This window comes from Anguilla rostrata, chromosome 4 (genome assembly GCF_018555375.3).
Source record: "Anguilla rostrata isolate EN2019 chromosome 4, ASM1855537v3, whole genome shotgun sequence".
Lineage (NCBI taxonomy): Eukaryota > Metazoa > Chordata > Actinopteri > Anguilliformes > Anguillidae > Anguilla > Anguilla rostrata.
This window is the reverse complement of record NC_057936.1, coordinates 17,416,649-17,437,786: the sequence shown is the minus strand read 5'-3', so window position 1 is coordinate 17,437,786 and position 21,138 is coordinate 17,416,649. Positions and strand designations below refer to the sequence as shown.

The window sequence follows — 21,138 nt, the reverse complement described above, 5'->3', positions numbered from 1 at the left end:
TAAAACAAATCATAGAATAATTCAGCTAAATAATTCATTTAAAGCAATTACAAAATTTAAATTCCTGGAAACACATGGATAACGTCAACTCGGACCCACACTTTTACAAATCAAAACAACTGCAGAAGAACTCGCAAAATGATGTTTGCCTACTGGTTATCAAAGCATATTTTCCCTACCCTATTTCTGTCACGTACGTCCTTTATAGTTCCAGCCAGTCTCTAGGACATGACAGGTTTGTTATTGCTCTCCGGGTATTCATCTCTAAGCCATCTTTGCAGCAGACATCATCTCAGTGCAAAATCTCCCATGGTACAATACTGAGGCACTAATTTGTGCCGGAAGAGGCAATGTGAATACAGAAGAGGATTACTGCAGCGCAGAGATATTCCTTCAAAGGATGACACACCAGGACAATATCACAGTAAATTCATTTATACAATACATCCGGAATACATGAGCAAACACCTCAAGCATTATCATACGGAAATGTTATAATATCAGTATCAAAAACGCAGTGACACGATTAATGCCCTAATATTCCCTCAGAAACATTAATTTATTGACAGATGCACTGTTGAAGGTCTGAAAGCTTAAATGTATTCTGCTACTCAACAGATCGCACTGACAAGCATCATTCACTGAAAGCAGAGGTTCATACTAATCTTGAAGCAGGTGCTTAGCAAAGATTTCAGCTGCAATGGAACAACTTTTTTCCCCACTGTCAAGAGAGATGAAGCACATCAGGGGTTGACTAGACATAACTCCCTCTGGCATAACTGATGTGGGGTGACTGCTGTTTCCAAACAAACAGAGTTGCAAAAAAAAACCTTTCTGTTATCCAAATATCAAAACTGACCCGCCCTTACCAAAACGAGTCTTGAACGTCATTCCCATTGCACTCATATAGTACTTACCGACCATATGCTTCCTAACGTGAGCCATAGTGTAGAACTTTTTCTCACAGATCTCACAAGAGAACTTCTTCTCGGCATAGCCATGGACTATCTTGTTATGTTCATGGAGAGACCAAAGCTTCTTGAAGCCTTTGCCACAGGTAACACACTGAAAGAGATAGAAACTACTTGGTGTATTTGTCCTTAATGTAGTAAAGCATTTAAGCAAAAGTAGTATGTTTCTTAAATAAAATGTTTCGTCTTAAAAGACCCTACATAATGCACACAGTCATACAATTACTTATTTTTCTGTGAAACCAACAGGTGAAATTAGCTTATCCCAGTCCAAGGATGTAAGAAATGATGTTCAAACAAAACATATAGTAAAATGACTGGAAAATTTACACTTCATATTATGTTGCCTAAATACTAGGCACTGAGCGCACCTCTGGAATTTCACTACTAACCAAAAGATGGAAGTGATTTTTCATCCTGAAGCTTGGCTTGCATTGACACAATGCAGATTTGTCTCCTACCAAATTTCCAGCAAACACGTAACACAGTACATCCATTTGTGTTACCCCAACCAAAGACAAATTAGCATGAAAATGAGAAGACTGCCTGAGGTATTGGAGCACTGTGCTTTCTCTCGGCTGAGCAAAGTGAAGTGGGTACAACAAGCTGTAAGATTAAAATAGTGTTGTCGTTGAGGGACAGGAGTTCAAAAACTGCAATTCTATTTTGCAACTATGGCTGATTCAGGACGGTATTGGAAAATAGAACTTTCATTGGTATACCTGAGGTAAAAGATATTTCATGAGGAAGAACAGACATCATAGAAAATTTCTAGGAAGCAAAAAATATGGTGGGACTAAATTATTCCTATAGCAGAAAAGAAATATCTAGGCTAAATAATTCTTATTTTGTCTACAGACAAAATTAAGACATATTGGGAACTCTATATTTGATGGTTTTGTCATTTGAAGCTGCAGATTCCATTAGCAAGCTTTAAGAAATAACAGTTTGGATGCTACAAATGAGTGAAAGGGGACTATTTGGCAACATCAATACATTGCAAATATCCAGCTGTTTCGTATAATGTAGAGCATTAAAGTCACAGTGGACAGACTGTTTGAATTTTCAGATTATTTGCAGGTGTTAAACTGTACCCATATTGAAAATGTTATTTAATGACATTTTCTGTGCAGCCAGATTTGCTTTGGCTGACTGTTTCTAAAATATGAACCACAAGCCTGTCAGAACCAACTGCAAGACAACCCAGGGATGAAAATGCCGGCATAAAATGACCCCATAAAGACTATTGTCATGCCACTAACAACCAAATGAAACCAGACAAACACATAATTGCAATTTTTAAATGCAGATAAAATTCACGGATTAGAATTCTAAGGACAAGGCACCTTCAATGCCTGGTCAAAATATTTAGATCAGACATAATGTAATGCAACTACATTAAAGGTATACCAATGAGGATTTTGTGGCCTGTAACTAGCTGAAAATAGCATTACTTACAGGTCCAACAGAAAACAGGTCATCTCTGCGTCGCTTTTCGTCCCCTTGGTGAACTTCAGTTGAAGCCACCAAAGAAAAGTAATTCCAAGGTTGATTCTTTTTAAACGAGCCCTGTCGAACTTGTCTTTTTGCTTCACTGTATCTAGGCTTCTTAGCATCTGCCACGGCAGCAGCTAACTAGCAACAAACGCTTTGCTGGAATTTGATCCCAAACCACAGGCTCTGTAGCCACACCCACCCCCACCCCACACAGAAAATAGTGCCACGCCCAGAAGCATCCTGAAAACATTTTAGAATAACAAATACAGGTGAAAGGTGCACGCATTTGGCTAAAGTGTATAAAGACTGAGATTGCCAGTGCATCATAGATATTCCTTAGCATCGTTATTTTATAATATTTTCAAATAAAAAATCATGCATAGTATGCTTTTAACAGCTCTTCTATTGCTGGTTGCTTGACACCCCAAAGATAAGGCCTACCTGTATGGCCTTCTCACAGTCAGTCTGGTGGTGCAACAGGAGTTCGCTCTCCAGCAGGAAGCGCTTGCCACACTTGTCACAGATTTGCATGCGGTTGTGTGTGACGTTCATGTGCTTCTCCAGGTACCAGCGGTTGTTGAAAATGCGCGGGCACTTCTCGCACGGAAAGTGTGGTTTCTCCTCCAGTTTCACCTTCTGGCCGAGGCTTTCTGGGTCCTTCTTCCTTTTGCGCCCACGGCCCTTGCTGGCCCTCGTGGAGGCGCTCAGGGTCTGCCTGGTGGAGATGGTTGCCATGGCATCCATGGAGACCCTGGTGCCCCGACGGGGCCTTGCTGCTCGTTCTTTTGCCTCTGGAACAGCATGGTTGGCCCCCCTCTCCTCATCCCCTTCCTCTTCACCCTCCTCACTGCTGTCATCATCTCTCTGATCCTCCTCCTCTTCCTCTTCTCCCACATCTGCATCTTCGTCATCCTCCTCATTGTCTTCTTCTTCCTCATCTTCTTCATCCTCCTCTTCTTCCTCAGTGTCCTGTTCCTCAGAATGGGCCAACACGGCAGTGGTATCTGCGGAGGACGGCTTCCCCTCTGTGCCTTTAGATACATTCAGGGTCTGGTTGTTGAGGTTCACCTCCACGATGATCTGCTCCCGGTTAAAGGAGGCGTGGCTATCTGAGTCTTCTATTTCCTCCACGCTGCCTTCCATCTTGCACATGCCCCGCCCACCGGGCCCAGCCCCGCCTCCATCACCCTCCTCCTTCTTGAAGAACTGTTTGGCCTGCATGCTGGTATGATGCGACTTTCCTGAGCCGTCTTCCACGCGCATGGAGTAGGAGCTGATGCCCTCCCGGCCGTAGATCTTGGCGTGGGCCGGGTCCGTCTCCTGCTTGATCTCCCGGTAGTACTGGCAGGAGGCGGGGTTACCACACCCATCCTGCTTGGCCATGGCCAGGTCCAGGCTGAGCGAGTGGCTGCTGATGAGCTCTTGGCAGGAGCTGGCGATGTCGCTCATCTGGAGCACGGCGGCTGCGTTTAGCACGTCCTGCACGTTGCAGGCGTTGACCAGCAGCTTGGAGGTATAGATGAAGTTGAGGATCTGCTGCAAGCCCTGCGAGGTGAGGGCCTCCAGTGACAGGTCCACCCGCTGGAGCTGCTTGTTTTGGGCGAAGAGAGAGTGGAAAAACTGGCTATAGGCCGCCAGCACGCCCTTGTGGGCTGGAAACGTGTTCTTATGGCGCACCAGTACTATGTCTACATCACAGAGGTTGGGCTGAAAAAGGCGTTGCTCATTCAGTCTGTCCATCAAACAAGTGAAGTGGAGAGCAACATCTTCCACCAGTGAGAACTCCGTGGAAGGGTAGTCAGTCGTCTTTTCCACTATCAGCTGTAGGAAAACAAAAATTAAAAATTCAGATATTGTACAGCATTGAAAACCTCTGGAATTAAAATCTTAAACATGTTGAAGTTTTATGCATAAATTTCATAAAACTAAATTCTAATGTAAACATAACAAATAATAAATAAATAACTAAAAGACAAATAAAAAAACAGTTAATCACTTATTTTTGTAAAGACTAGCAATGCCACAAAGAGCAAGTATTTTTTTTTTTTTACTTGAGCCAATAGTCATTTTGTGTATGGTATCAAACCAATAATTCAATAAAAGAATGATGGAAAAACCCTCAAGAGTCAAATAACAAAGTAATAACTGCCAAAATACTCCAAAAAAACATCAGAGGGCAGCTTGGTGGTTCATCCTATTTAAAGCATGGTTTTAGTGCATGGATGGTCCACAGGTTCTGGTGACAAATCCAGACCATACCAGTGTTGACTGTGGCTAGCAACTGTATGCAAGTCCACCTGTTAAGCTTCTGTTAAGACTTCCTCTAACTCGTGTCTGTATGAGCCCATTTTGTAAACTGCAGTGTGATAAGAAGTGACAGCTGATATCAAGTGCTTTGTCGGAGTGCACAAGTGCTTTCCTGAATCAACGGTGAAAGTTGCGCCAATGAGTCCTTAAATGCAACTGAGTAGAAGGGTGTAATAAAGAAAAAGGTAATTGTATAGATCAATCATGCGTTTTGATTAAGTTCTTAAATCATTGAGAGCTTGTGGCACTTTGAATAAGGACAGCTGCTCGACCTCACCATAAAACCAAGTCGCAGTACCTCCAAATAGATAAATGAGAGATTGCCACGACTGCAGGGAAAAAGTGCTGAAACAATGAAAAAAATGAGGTATGTGACTTCACGAGCGTACTCCTAATTTAGTGAAGACACAGGCCCACCATGCTCCATCAACAAACCAAAATTACCAATAGGGCTTTGCGACCTCTGCCCCCAATTCACTGTAGCAAATGGCAGGAGATTGCAAACAGGAAGGGGGGCTGTGGGGGTTAGTAAACCTACGTGGCATGGAAATAACAAAAATGAACATTATTACTTTTCTGACAGGGAAACTGAACTTATTTAATAGTATGCAAATCACTAAAGCAGTATGACCTTACCACTCTCAGAGAATCAACTGAACCTTATCTAAAACAATAAACAAACAGATATCCAATTTGTTTTGAGAATAAGAATGTTATTCCCTTCATTCAGGGAGCATCACATTGTTTTTCCATTATCTGAGAGGTGAGACTGTAGACCAAGGACACGAGTGTCCCAGGACACAGTGTTCCACTATGTACTGTACAACTGCATCACACACAGAAAGCGCCTCTCAAAAACCTGCAAAGAATCTATACTGCTTTTGGTCCTACGTTTTCAGCTGTCAAAACACTTTTGATCGGACCGCAATCTCGGTCAGGACCGAGAAACAATCATCGCCTCTCTGACAGCAACATTTGATCAGTGAATTGATATTCAGTTCCATCTCCCCCCTGTTTGCTCTCACATTCTTGCCTCCTAGGATTTCATAATTATGCAGAAAAGAGAACGCGTACAGAGAACTAATAGTGTAAGGACAAACTGGGTGAAAGCAGAGCAACCACCCAGAAATGTAAGATTTACTCTCTAGACGTTCGCCAGTTCAATACTAAAACAAAAATGACATCAAATGTTTTTCATCCAGTGACTGCACCTATGATATTAGATATATGAAAAATAAAAATGTATATACATTCATACTGCAGGCACTGGGGGTGTGCAGAGACATCATTATCTGTATCTGTATCTGTATCTGTACAACCAACAAAATTATCTGTCTATTTGTATTCGGATAGAAAACCGGAAGTTGGCGTGGTTTGTACCAGAAGTGATGTTGCATTCGGCAAATTTTCTAACCTAATATTCATTGGCAATGCAATTGTTGTGCCTTCAAAGCATCAAATTGATTTAATATTAGCATATAATTAATTATGAAATATATTTCCACATCCTCATACTGTAGGCTACTTTTCTTCTCCCTCTCTTTATTTTTATTTATAACTAAACTAAGTTTTATGAACTGTCTGTTAGATTTAATCAGCTGAAAGTGAAATATTCTTCTGCAGGCATTTGGGCATATTATTTTACTGTTGTCAAACAAAACTCTGGTTGGTAGTTCTATTTGGACCGTCATTATGCTGATACTCTGGTTGGTAGTTCTATTTGCACCGTTCTTAAGCAAAAACCTCTGGTCGTTAATTCTATGATGATTCCATCAAGAAAAAATTGTTCCATACATTTTTTGTCATTACATGATTTAATAAAACTGCATGAAACCATAAGTCAATCAAATTCATCTCCCTAGCACTGTCTTGCTTTTTAAATGGTGTGGTCGCGCAGTGTAGACATAACGTCTTTCTAAGACCCTCTGAAACGGGTTTTGAATGGCAGCTAGCTTTATGATAGGTTCGTCGTCACGAGAGAGCTGCTATGTGCCGGAGTTCCAGATACTCTCTCTCTTTCTGCCCGTGTAACGTTAGATAGAGGCTATGAGAACTCGACATGGAGCTGACTTTTTTCCCCCCCGAATCAGAATAATAACAAGCAACTTTGGGTAGTAGAAATATCTGTTTCCATCACATTATTTGTGCTTTCCTCGAATACAGTATTTAGAAATTTGATACATCCCTGGTATATATATTGCAGTATGTCCCAGTTACCCTATGGATCCAATGATACAGCACAAAAGGGACCTGCAGGAACTGACAGTATATACTTACAATATGTAACTGGCAGAATTCCACAATGCAGAGACAGAGGGACTACACCAATATAAGGAAACCTGTGGATATTCAGGAGCAATACATGATAAAATATAAAATATACTCCACAATAAAATATCTGATGGTTTTAGTAGTGATTGTGTGATTCAATAAAACTGTACCATGTTGGTTTACATTTCAAACTGTCATGTGTCATTTTTAATTGGAGCTGATTATAAATGAATTATATATGATTTATCATCAGTGTGCATTTTCCTTGTTTGAAACCAGAAGCAAGACACAACACTGTAATAAACATTGAAACAAAACAGTTTGCTATGCCTCAAACTATTGGCAGTGGCACAAATTCTCAAATCTCAAGTCAATCTATTACCTTTAATTAACATCTCCTTAAGTTGCGCTTAGAAATATTGATGTCTCTGTGCTCTGTCGATTGTGTTAAGGACTGCCCTTTTCAAAATCAATAACAAAGACCTGCAGGAGAATTGATTCTTAACTGGAATTAACCTTGATGTTTGCAAGGTTTTCAATTACTCTTTTATCTAATGTTAGATATATTCAATGATTTAGTCTTATTTTTTAACAAAGAGGGACAGAAAAGCTGGGGAATAATTCTATTTGGCAGAAATTGATAGGATGAAACTGCACTTCTGAACACAGTCTCCATATAACTGCACATAATTAATTCACACTTGTTCAGCATCCAAGACGTCATTCTACCATGGATGCAAACTTTTGCTCCATATAAGACTTTTTAACACTACGTGTATTTTTATTCAAGCATGCAATATGTACCATGAGAACATATTAGAATCAGACACGAATCCCACTCCAAGACGACATACTTATATAACCTTATAACATATACTGTATGTGCTATGCCATTTCAGCCAATATAAGAAATTCCTCATTAAACAGTACTGCGGTCTGAAAAAACTGTTCTCTATATTCTTGCAAAAAGCCCAAATTCTTTCTGTACTTGTAAAACATTTTGGAAAGACATTTGATTCTGCTTTATTGATGCACATGCTTTACCCTGTTTTTCTGTCATACAGCACAGTGGTTCTCAAACTCGGTCCTGGGGGACCCCTGTGTATGCTGGTTTTCATTCCAACCTCAACAGCAATCCCAGAATTTTAACAAGCTGTTAATTTTTCTTAATTAGGTGCTTTTCATGTTTTAGAGTTGGGGTTCCAGAAAGGGCCAGTGTGGGTGCACACACCTGATTCTACGAATCGATCACTAGAGTCATTGCTAAGCACCTTGATTAGTAGAATCAGGATCAGGTGTGTGCACGCACACTGGCCCTTTCTGGATAAGACTGGGGACCGCAGCTCTAAAGCATGAAAAGCACCTAATTAAGAAAAATTAACAGCTTGTTAAAATTCTGGGATTGCTGTTGAGGTTGGAATGAAAACAAACATACACAGGACCGAGTTTAAGAACAACTTGAAGGCATAGTGTATTATAGTTTCTCATTTTAGTAATGTTTCCTTGTGCTGCATGTTTATTTTTTATTTTCTTTTATTTTATTGTTTAACTGGCAAAAAACCACATCCCTAATTGCCCTAAGGCAACGTTTAAAAATGTAGAAGCTGAGGTTGAAAGGTGATATAGACACTCATTCTGAAAATTTTTCTCTAGCTTATGGAAAACATTTTTTCCACAACAGCCACATATCTCAGAGTGTTTCGTCACTTCCGAAATGAACATATCAAATATTTGATAATCCTTGATCTGTTGACCTTCTCAAACTGCACATGAGACACGAGAGAAAGAATGTAATATGGCGTTGAGGTTAAATGGGGCTGAGATGTGGGGTTTGAATAATGATTTATGCTTCATGCCATTTCCCCCTTATGAAAATTAAATATATTGCTCTATACTGAAAATATAAGTATGTAAATATATTTCACAGTCGTGTAATGTATTGCAATATATGAAATTTGGAAATCATTTGTACATTTACCCATAGATTGTGCATTGTAATATTTCAGCAAAAGCCATTTCACTTTCATAAGGGCCTTGTCAGACAGACATCACTGGTCAACATCCTTCAGTTGTCAGCTCACAAAAACAGCCAACAACTTCAAGCCCTGATAAAAATCTGATGGAATTAGGCCCGTCTACAAATATATTAATTTTTACTCCGAAGAGAAGCTTAAGAACAATAAACAAATGAAGTCAATTTCCCCAGATGCAGGGACAAACACAGTAGGCAGAGGTAAGTAAAACAAAGAAGTGGGAATAAAACTAGACACAGAAACAGGAACTGTGACACGCATCAGACTACATTATATGAGTAAGGCAAACTAACAGCTAATCCCAAAACACAGAACTTTTCTTGAAGAGGTACAAAGAATCAACAACAAAAAAAAAAGAAAAACCAAATAAATTGTCCATTAAGTAGCCTACACCATTCTTATATAAACACTTCCACAAACCCCATTCTCGGGCACATCAGCTGGGGATGCTGCCCTGAGGTAAAAAAGACCTTGAAACTGAAACAAAGATAGTCGTCAGAAATCCCTAATGAATGTTGCCTGATTATGCACCGAGTTTTGTGCTGACCCCTACAGTACGTTAGTTTCAGACACCTTCTGCCTGCTTCTGTCTCATGATCCATTACCACCCAAAAGCCAGGGGAATGGGAGCCCCTCTCATCAAAAAATCTACTCAAAATGCAGTTCAGTACCTTTTGCTCAATGTATAAATTTAATTTGCTTGTTAGTGCCACTTCTGCTTGCAGTTTCAAGGGTGATGCATTTAACATTCATTTATCAGTGAACATCAGGTATTTTCACATAACATTTTTTTCAGTAGTTTATAGATGTATTGTCTGAAGCATGTGTTGTGCAGTACTGCAAAATGTTACATGTACTGTGGGGTATTGTTATTTGGTACCTAAATGTGTGCTATACAACAAAAACATTGCTTCAATATATCACAGTGAAGTTTATTATAATTTAAATTAACTTAAAGGGGTATTCCAAAACTGGGGTCTGTATGCATCTATCTTTTGCAACAAGAAAATATATTTTGACTCTGGTGCAAAGCGAATAAAGAATAACTTATGGGTATCCAAGGAAACTAAGCAAAGTATGCATAATACTTGTAAATTTAATAGCTGAATTTCAACTATTACCATTTTCCCATCTGCATGTAAATGTTAAAATTAGCACTTGTCTGGAGCTATTGATTCTTTCATGAAAACTCCACCTCTAACCTTATGCCTAATCAGGAGGCCCTGCATGCATTATTAATTACAGTGCCATAGAAAACAAGCACTTGGGAAGCTTGCTCACTCAGCTAACAAAAGGTGTAATTTCAAAAAGCTTCAATCAAAATGCAGTTGTCCTGAAAGTGCTTTAATCTTTTCAATTTCTTTATACCAATTCGAATACCCAAAGGTCTGTATAATTTTCAACTTCTGCTTTTTTGGGGAAAATTTGCCTTTTTAAAATGCTACAAACAAAAAGAATCACCATAAAGACCATAAAGGAAAGCTAGAGAAGTGGCTCAATCAGTAGAGGCACTATCCATGAGTGCAAACTGGACTACAGAGAAAAGACATTCAAGACCGAGCTATATCGTTAGCCGACAATGACTGGGAGTACACATTGGTAACGCATGGTTGGCTTCGTCCTACCAGGAGTAGGGTGGGCATGTCTGCTACAATTTCAAATCCAAAACACACACCTTGTGCCACACCACAAGCTACCACTTGTTTTCAATTAGAGACATGCCTCCCTTTCAATGACCGCTAACTCTCCTGTAGCATCAGAATGTGTAAAGCAATGGCCTGCAATGGCATGTATTGGAAGCGTGCGCACACAGCTGCAGCAATCTTTGGGTGTACCTCTCATGGTATAGTCATAGCTCAAGATGAAAGTTTGAGAGAAAAAAAGGAAGAATTACTTGGACTTCAATTTTCATCCGACCCTTGTTATATTCTACTCTACTTTAAAGACAACAAAATCCTGTACGCCATATTCCATTAGACTGAGGTGAACACTGCACAGTATGGTAAAGACCACGGCATATCAGAGATAGTGTTGCGTTTGAATATCCTATAAACATATAAACTCATTTTATACCATAATATATTCTGTGAATTCACTTTGGTTTTGACTAAAAGTATCTACAAAACTGCAGAAATGCAAGTTAAACCTCTGCATTTGGGCGGCGGCTGGTGCGTCTGTGTGTGTGTGTATGCATGTGTGTGTGTGTGTGTGTGCGTGTGTGTGCTTGTGGGTGTGTCCAAAGCAAAGCAATTAAGGCCTACAGCTGTCCTGGCCAGAAGATAAATGTATTTTTGTTGGTAACTCCAAAGACTGACTCATTATTTATTTCTTTAGATGCCTGAAAGGAGTCCTGTATTCTATATTTCTAAATCATTAGAGTTAAATGCCAGAACCAATTCACCTAAAACAATCTATTCTTGTCTTCAAGACAAGTGCCTGTCTCTCCTAATTATATTGATGTCAATGTGACCAGATATGGTGTTCTCACATTCAACTCATTAATGGTAGGGTGCAAATGATAGTGAACAGCATGCAGACGCTTTGTTTACATACATCAACTGATCTTGGCATGTATACGGGCTGATACACTAATTAAATGCCCTCCGAAAACCCTTTGTTCTTCTATTTAAAGTGTTCATCAAGCCACAGCTTGTTTACATTTTTCTAATTTATAAACAGGAAAATAGTTACATTTCCTTTTAATGTACAGTAAAGCATGTCATTCCTAGCTGGACGTCTGACACAGCATGCCCATTGTGCACCGATATTCACTTCAAGTATACTTCTGATTGGCAACCCACTAAACATTTGCACCAACAATTGGCTAAAATATAAATGTAATGTTATTTACACAAGAAACATAGTTTACAAATGACCAAAACTAAATCACCTGGTAGTGATCAGTATTAAGACCATTGTTTCTATCAGAATAAAAATATATTAATAATTAAAACTGCAACTGAATAAAACAGGTTTAATATCACAGAATATACTTTTGTTGTTTATGCATAATATATCTATTGATGATTTTCTTTAAGGGCTACACTGAGAATGAACGATCAAACAATAAATACAAAAACTTTTGATCAGACCTAGTCTGGGAACCACTGAGCACAAAGGATATTTGAAACTTAAAATGTTTCATCCAAAGGTAATTATAAGATTTATAGCTCTTGCAAAAATGATAGTGATCTCACTAGACAATCAGGAAATGCAAGTTAATCTCACTGGGTAAAAGTTCAAACGAAATGCAAACAATATGCTGCATTTGAGGCATAATTCAACAGATATTTGGGAAAATGTTGTACTTGAAATTAGGATTCATTCAATGTGTTGCCAATCACTTCCTTTCTGGTACATAGTACTTAGATTCTCATTGTCTTTGTCTTAATATTGAGCCATTCTGGCCACTTGATCAACACCTCCACCTGCAAATTACTATACTGCATTATGTACAAGAAAAATCAAATCATTCACACAAATATCACACATAATTCATCACATGGGACTCAAACAGATACAAAAAAAGGTGTTGCAGTCTTACATTGCTGCAGGTAATCTTTTCAACTTCAAAAGCCCATAATAAATCATTTTATAGCATTCATTCTTTTTTTTTTTTTAAATAAAAAAACATGTGCCACACCAACTAACTATGGCATTGCTCTGCTTGCTAAGTGTGATATACATGGACACCCACCAAGTTTACAAAGCCAGAGTGTGCAACACTGAAGCACAGCAGAGAAAACAGAAGGGGAAGTCATCACTCTTTGTCTAAACTCAACATTTACTTGAGACAGCAACTTTTTTTCCCTATTGATGCCAAACTGCTCAGAGCCACTGTCGGTTTTATTATTCTCTGAAATCTCTAGTCTCCTGTTTACTGGTTTTCCAGTGGGTGTCTGGATGTACTCTCCGTCTGTACACTAGCAACGACTCCATCTTTAAGTTCCTCTGGTCAGGGATGCCAAGATTATGAAGACAACCGGGGGCCACAGTGAGGGAAGCTGAGCCTTACAGTCTTGGCCTTCAGTGTACATTTCTGGGGCCAGCTGTGGAACTTAGCAGCATAACACTGTATGCAGCCCATATCACAGACTGTCCGAACAGTCCTGAGGGGACGCAAAACCATTTCAAACAGCCCCACCTCCACCGCCTCCACACAGAGGCGCCATGCAGAAAAGGACTTCAAAGATCACCTCCTTCCTCCTTTTCTAAAAGACCCTCTTGATCTGCAGGGCTGGCACTGAACCAGTTCCGAAAGTTCAGAACCTTCTAGTAGAAGGTACAAATTCAAAGTTTATTGTGCTCAACCTTACTACCAAATAAACTTTCAAGTAGTATTGATTGAAATCACTCCACAAAATCGGCAACCTATAATGTTTATAGTCTATAAACGACAACATATGACACAGCTAAGAGGTGGTAGCTAGCCATGTCAAACTTTTGAAAAGAGCCCTGGAGTCATTTTCACTGGATCCTACCAACTTTTTTTCATTTGAAAGTAACAGGCACCTTGCAAAAAAGGTCAGTGAATCTAAAATTTTATTCAGTGAATTTAGTTCACAGACCTACACTATATGACCAAAAGAACCTGAATACCCCTTGGTCTGGGGCTGTTTTTTATGGTTTGGGCTAGGCCACTTAGTTCCAGTGCAGGAAAATCTTAAGGCAATTACATTCTAGAGGATTCCATGCTTCCAACTTTGTGGAAACAGTTTGGGGAAGGTCCTTTTCTGTTTCAGCCTGACAATGCCCCTGGGCACACAGCGAGGCCCATATAGAAATGGTTTTGTCAAGAATAGTGTGGAAGAACTGTTCTGCACAGAACTCTGACCTCAACCCCATCCAACACCTTTGGGATCAACTGGAAAGCCAACTGCGAGCCGGGCCTAATTGGCCAATCAGTGCCTGACTTCACTAATACTCCTCTAGCCGAATGGAAGCAAATACCTGCAGCAATGCTCCAACATCCAGTATAAAGCCTTCCCAGAAAAGTAGAGGTTGTTATAGTAGCAAAGGGTGTGCCACCTCCATATTAATACCCATAATTTTGGATGAGAACGTGGATGTCAGGTGTCCGCATAATTTTGCCCATGTAGTGTATAGTCCATGGCTACATGTAGCTGCAGTTTGTCAGTGGATTTTTGTAGCCTGAGGAAAAGCACCTAAAGAAGCCTGAAGAATTAGACATTTCAGTCATTGATTTGAATAAAATGCACTTTAATAAATTGCATAATATATTACACTGTTGGTGACCTGCTGTGATACATGCAGCACAGTTTACTTTAACTCACTTCATAATCTCATGAGTCAACTGTGCTTGCCAGCTTTATTGAATGGCCAACATGATAAACTTTGTCTATGACGACAATAAACTGGTAGCCATCTTGTATGTGTGCAAGCATTAAAAAACAAACATATTAAATTAAATATGAGCGAGCTGTTGCTGAATCAAGAAGTTTTTTTAAATGTGTATAATAAAAAATGTGCTCTGTGATTGTAAAGCATCTGCTCCCACACCAAGAAAAAGGTGCTAGAACTGGACCTGGTCTGAGCCAATCTTTGGTTCCATAGTGACTGACTGCAATGATTGATAAAAGAATGCAACGAAGGCATTCTGGCTTGTCAGCCACTGATTAATGTACCCAATTGTCTTGCTCCGAGTGTAATAAGAACACTGTCGAAGCCTCTCATGTAAAAATCAGTCAGCCACTGGAGACAATTTAATAATAGTCCTTCAGTGGTCAAAATGCAAATATTCATTAATTTTTTTACATGAATAAGAGGTGCGAAGAGGCATTAATCTGTTTGATGCATGATGGACAAATTGAATACGCAGTTGGAAGACTTCTAACAAAAAATGAACCTTTTTTTGTGAGATTAATATTTAAAAAAAGAAATATGCATATTGTTCAACAGTTAAATATAATGCAACAACAACAAAGTTTCAATCACAAAGAAAACAGAGCCAAATAAGGCATACAAATTATGAAGGATCCAGACAAACAACCTAGACTACGTGATGTGCATAAATGTAGTTAAGGGTACCAAAACCTCAGTAAAATTGAAATGCAAATAGACAGCGTCTTGTTATCTTGGGTTCTTTTCAGCTGAAACAAGGCCATGTCAAAGTAAACACACACTTTGAATTTCATAGACACAAGAGAGACTTCTGAGGGAGCCAAATCTGACATGAAAAGTTCAGCATCAATATCAAGTGAACACGAAGGTGACTGAGAAGCACACAGACATTTGGTTCTAAAGCCTCTGGGAGGAGGCATTTTGAATGGGTAATTACTTTAGCCCAGGCAGTGAATGTCAACCAGACAAGGCCTCACAGCTCAGGAATGTTCTAGGCTTCTTTATCTTGCATCATTAATTGCACCAGTAATTCCTCTTATCCAACCAGTGCCTCTCTTTGACCAAATTGTATTTTACGAAAATGGTCACATTATCCATTATCCTGGTCACATCAACAAATCTTCCATTAAAGTGGCTTGCCTAACAGGTGGTTTAGCCAACTTATTACACGCTTTTTATTAAAAGCAATAACTTACAAGGGAAGAACAAGGGGGCATAAACGGTAATTAGCAAAAGGTAAATTCTGCATAGACGTTAGGAATTATTTTTCCACACAGAAAGTAGTTACTGCATGATATAGCTTGCCAGGTCATGTAATAGAGGCAGGTAATAGGGGGTTTTCAAAGCCAGACTTGATACGGTGCTAGACACTATCTAGCGTGTAGGTAAACCGAGGTAAACTGATGTAACTGTCATTGTAACTTATTTCAAGTGCAATGTTAATATGGGGAAAAACATTAATCTGGGAACAAACAATATTCATATGAGTGCAATAGCTCAACTAGATGCACACATTCCCAAAGGAGTGCACACAACTGAAGTATGTTGCTTGTGCATTTACTCAGGTAGATTACTGGCATGCACAACAACCATTTGTATATAATTTCCAATTCTAAAAGGTCTTGCAACTGCAACATTAAGGAGAAATTTAACAGAAAAGTTAGAGAAGAGGGAAAACAGGATTTGAGCATTCCATTGGGTTTTTAAATAACAGAGACGGCAATGAATAATAAATAGCATGCTGATGGAAATGCATTTTTCAATTGGCTGCAAGTCAAATTCAATCTGATATTTTAAGAAACCATGCTTAGCAACTTCTTAACCACTTTAGCATGTTAGCAATTCCCTCATGAAAACAATATTAAGAGCCTTAGAATGACTCAATTCCACAAATGATGGCACTTGTTTTTAGAAGTTGCGGTACTCCAAAGAGATTTTAAAACAGAACCTTAAATCTTGCTTCTCCACAGTTTCCCATTTATTTTGGAAATGAAGCCTTGTCTTTTTGATAGGACTAATAAAATTTGAAAAAGCGCACTGCCAATAGCTATCTTTGTTTGGCCAAAATAAATAGATTTTTAGGGTGAACTATCCTTTTACAAAGTAACGTTGGAATGGAGCCAGGATATTCTTCTCCATACCATCAGAGGACACATGGTGATCTGACACACGATCTGCAAACACTATGAAAATGGCACCGACTTACAATTCTGATCTAGCTTTCCAACGCTAGACAGTAAAGAAAATATGGGGATAAAGTATTGTCAAATAGAGAGAAAATCAAGCCCCTGACAAATCAGACAAAGTTCTATGTTACCCTCTATTGACCAGTAAGGAATACAAAAGTGTCTTCATGAAGTAAGCCATTGCCTTATGGGTCTCAAAAGTTTTCCTTTCTTTCGTGTTGCAGGGACATTTGGAGGCCTTAGGAGGTCTATGGAAATGCCACTTCAGCACAATGAGAGAAGCTCCATGGAGATCACACGGACTCTGGCACACTGCCGCACTGTGTGACCGACACCACAACCAGATCAGACACATGGTGTCACCCAGTATCTCCATCACTGGGTCGGGGACGGGCCAAAATACTCTGCCATGCACGTGCACAGCAAGCAGTGATCCACAAAAAAGTCCAGCAGTGGCTTGGACAAAACCTTTATTTGTGCGTTTTTATGGAACAGGAATAATTTGAAATGTTTAAAGTCAGTTTCCATACAGCATACATATGAGAAATTAAATACATTTTGTGCTTAAAAATATTCACTTCCTGATGTGGCAAACTGTTTTTACGCTGCCATCCAATTGCCCTTCACTCTACTCTCACAGCCAGACAAGGAGACCAGAATTGCAATCCTCATGCCTTTTCTGTACTCACTCTAATGAAAAACCCATGTTCATCACAGTTTAATCAAAATAACATTTACGTGATGTCAAATCAATCACGGCCATAGTGCATTCGAGGTAACAATTCTTTTGGTTTGCTGCTGTCAAGACACAAGCGGCAATGACCTATGTCTTTGGTAGATACGTGAGTTATAAATCATGAACGCTAAAATTTTGTGCATTAGAGTTTGCATGGAGTAGAAATATTTGACTTTTTTTATCTAATAATAGCATCTCTGGGGCTGCTGGATGCCTCATTCGGTTAAATGCTGGATGAGGCTCATGGCCTCGTATTGAATCCAGACCATGCTAGTGCCCACGGTGTTCAGAGGGTACAACTGGCGCCAGCACTCCCCAGTGTATAGGAGGGTTCAGTCGGGAAGGTATCCGCATTTCATCGTTCTTGAGCGACCCCCACCGGTAGAAAAGGGTACACATAAGACTGCATGTTAAGGCCTTATATGAAAGGTCTTCCTGCGAGGCTGCTTTGTGCGTGCTTAGATGTGGTCTGCGACACAAAAAGAAGTAGCTGTTGGACGCCACGTGTTTTGAAGGAGAACCACAGATGTCTCAATTCATGCATGGAACACGGACGCAAACTGTTGGGACATTCCAGATTGAGATACAAATGAGAGTGGACAGGCCATCCTTCTTTTATATTTTTTCTTTACTCAGACAGGGGGACAGCAGAGATGGTAACATATGGGGAAGGGATGAAGGGTCACATGTCTCTCCCTTTAAAACTGATTTGGAGTACCACCTCAGTTACAGACTGACTGGTCAACCAAACAAACATATTGATCAATACTTAAAATCTTCTGTCACACTAACTTTTTTTGTCAACTGCAGATAACTTATTATGCACTTCATTATGCTGTGTCTTTCAAAAAGCCAATATAGGAAAAAGAATTTCAATAAGAATAAGAAATAGCTTGTTTGATTTTGTTATTAACTAAAAGAATCAGAGCTACAAAGTCAGAGCCTGTTTAAAATAAGGGTAGAGTAATGCAATACAATAAAGGATTCAAATTATGATTGGGGAATTTTGACTTTACTTTCAAAAGTTACCAACATTTTTGAGTTCCTGAAGACTTGAATCTCTGCGGTGCAACTGTATTCTTAAGGCATGACTTATCAGCATCTTCCATTTCACAAAACTAAGTCTATCAAAGACAATTAACAACCAACAAGAGAGTCAGCTTATATTCATGAGCAAAAAACTTGGATTAAGCCACAGGGAGCTCAGTTTGGCCAGTTGGCGTTTCTGCTGGACACAGTTGCCTAACTTCAGCTTACCTTTAACGACCTCCTCGACCCTGCAGCTGAGGAGCCGTGGAATAATTACAGATCTCTCAGCTGCAGAGGGAAACTCACCACACTCGCAGCACAGGGTCTTTGGGGTGAGATAAGCCTCAGTGAAAGGAGCTATGAGCTAAATGAGGTCCTTAAGGCAAAGAGGTATATCAAATACTGCAAATTGGGCACATCGTTTTCTGTTTATTACCAAGGGCATCTCCCAACATAGCTCTAAAACAGTGTTAATGGGATCACATGCTTCCGAGTTGAAATGCACCAGAGGCTACTCTCTGAGTACTTACTGCATCAGGAATTTTATACCAGCCTTTTGGCTGTCCTGTACCTTCCTGATCTATGCCATCTATAACATTTCCCTTGGGAGTCACTTCACAATTTTTCACTCTCAGATTTATACAATTACATAGGCATATAACAATAAATGGAGAACTAAGGTAAACAACTGATTGGTAAACAGTCTTGGGACCCTTAAAAGCATAAAAATCCCAGTATAGTAGTCTAATGGCAAAAATAATGGTTCCATTTTTTCATTTTTATTTTAGAAATGTGGCAGTTTAAACACTCGCGGGAGGATACTGCTATCGCAATATAGTTTGATGCATGGGAAATTAATCTTTCATGAACAATGACAGCTGCGCAAATACGTATTTGCATGAAGATTGTGAATTTGAACACTTTTAATACATGCCTAAGGAAAGGACCCCATTATCCTCATCACCTTCTCTATTTCCAGGGGAGGGAACCAGCAACTTTCGCACAGTGGCCATGCTGAACTCTTCCTTTACACCTCGTGATAGGAGCAGGAATCACAGGTGAATTTTGAGGAATTTCAATTCCCACAAGGGCGTGGTCTGAACGGTGCTGTGACAAACCCATCTGCTTCTCAGTCGAAGTTGCGGCTCTGCAGCAAGAACTCCCCGTGCATCCTGCAGACAGCAGACGCAGCCATCAGATTCACCAAGGTTAAACGAGGCAGTCTCTCAGAAGGGGAGGGAGGGAGGGAGAGAAAGAGAGAGAGAGAAACTGCCTGCAGAGAGGAAAAGAGTATACAGCAGGTCTGTCTCAGTGTCCCTCCCCCTTTCCTCCCCCCCCCTCCTTTTCATCACAATGTACCCCAAGTGCTGACCTTGAGGAGAGAGGCATGAAATAGACACACAGTACCTAATGTGTGTGTGTCAATGCCACTGGCACAGAGGTGATAAAAAGCTGTAAGGCCGGGTTTTACCACAGGAAGACTCCGAGCACCGTCTGTAACTGCACATCTGCATGTGTTTACAAAACCTGACAGCTTTCAGCATTTCAGAGATTTTGGAGCCCAAGAGCCATAACTACAATACATTCTGCCACACAATAGCAACCAAATACAAAAGAAAAAACATATGCACACATTTATCAGGTAATGTTTTAGACTTTTGAGAGAAAGCTTTAATACTTAGCAACCAATCCCAGTGAGCTGCCAAGCAGAGAACATATTCTCTAAAATGAAGCCACGTACAGTACAGTCCCATTTAGAAAAGCACTATTTGTTGGAAGGTCCTGTGAGGACATAGAAAAGTAAGAGTGGTATTGTATTACCACTACTTTTTTTTTTTTGTGGCTCTCAACTCTCAAGGTCACTTGTATTTTCGTTTTTCTTTGAGAGGAATATTTAAACACATGCAGAACAGGTCTCTTTTTGCATGACAGCACTGCACATTAGCAACAGTGATAAAACCAACGTTTAATTGCATCAGACAGAGATGTAAAGTCTGGGAGCAACAACCAAGGGACCCTAATGTCAATTAATAAAAAAATTGTTAGAGATGTATCAGTACAATGACAGGCAGATTCTTACACAGCGGCAAGGTCACGTTGTACCATGTCCTCATTTCACCTTGATGTGGTAATGTTGCACTGTCAAAGAACCACAGCAATGATTACATCTTGTCTCAGTGCTGCCACTACTTTATAATTTAATGCTGTCACAGTGCCTTGACAGAATTCTATCCAACCACAAATGGGAGCATTCCAGTCAGCCATGTTCTGCAACTGTAAGTTATAACTGAACAGAGCTATTTGTGCAACTGCTCCTATAATCCCAGCATTTAAAACATAAACTTCGTACAAAAGTACAAAACAGGTCTCATGGATATAGGCCTATCTAACGCAAGAATGACATGAATAAGAAATAGTCTGCAGGAAACAAGACATACAGTACAAGACATTACACTATCACAAAGATGCACTAGTGGCCTACATTTTACACTGTGGGCCATATGCATAAAACTCAGAGGTATGAAGTCCCCAAAGTCATTTTTTTATTTCCCTTTAAAAGTTGAGTGATGCATAAAAATAATTCCCCTGTCTAACAGCAGGTACAGCACCGTACCAAAAAGAAAAATGATCTCTCTTTGTCACTCAATGATAGCGAGTGTTGATTTTCAATGAGTGGTGACAAAATTGTCAATACACAGCTGTAAAGCATTGCTAGAAATGAAAACTTTCACTCATTTCTCTCACCT

At 39.7% G+C, this 21,138-nt stretch overlaps 1 protein-coding gene across 3 annotated transcripts in view; it reads right to left on the bottom strand.

Annotated features, from left to right (window-relative positions):
• The window catches only part of zbtb47b (zinc finger and BTB domain containing 47b), a 46,701-nt gene that overhangs the window by 7,972 nt on the left and 17,591 nt on the right, over positions 1-21,138 (bottom strand). For 2 of the 3 annotated variants that reach the window (XM_064331027.1, XM_064331028.1), the window contains 3 exons: positions 19,356-19,563; positions 2,910-4,289; positions 918-1,065 (listed from right to left, as the gene is read on the bottom strand). In XM_064331027.1, coding sequence (XP_064187097.1) covers positions 918-1,065; positions 2,910-4,208 — 1,447 coding nt within the window. In that variant the 5' untranslated portion in view covers positions 4,209-4,289; positions 19,356-19,563. The remainder of the gene's footprint in view (positions 1-917; positions 1,066-2,909; positions 4,290-19,355; positions 19,564-21,138) is intronic. The other variant, XM_064331026.1, reaches the window with a different exon arrangement.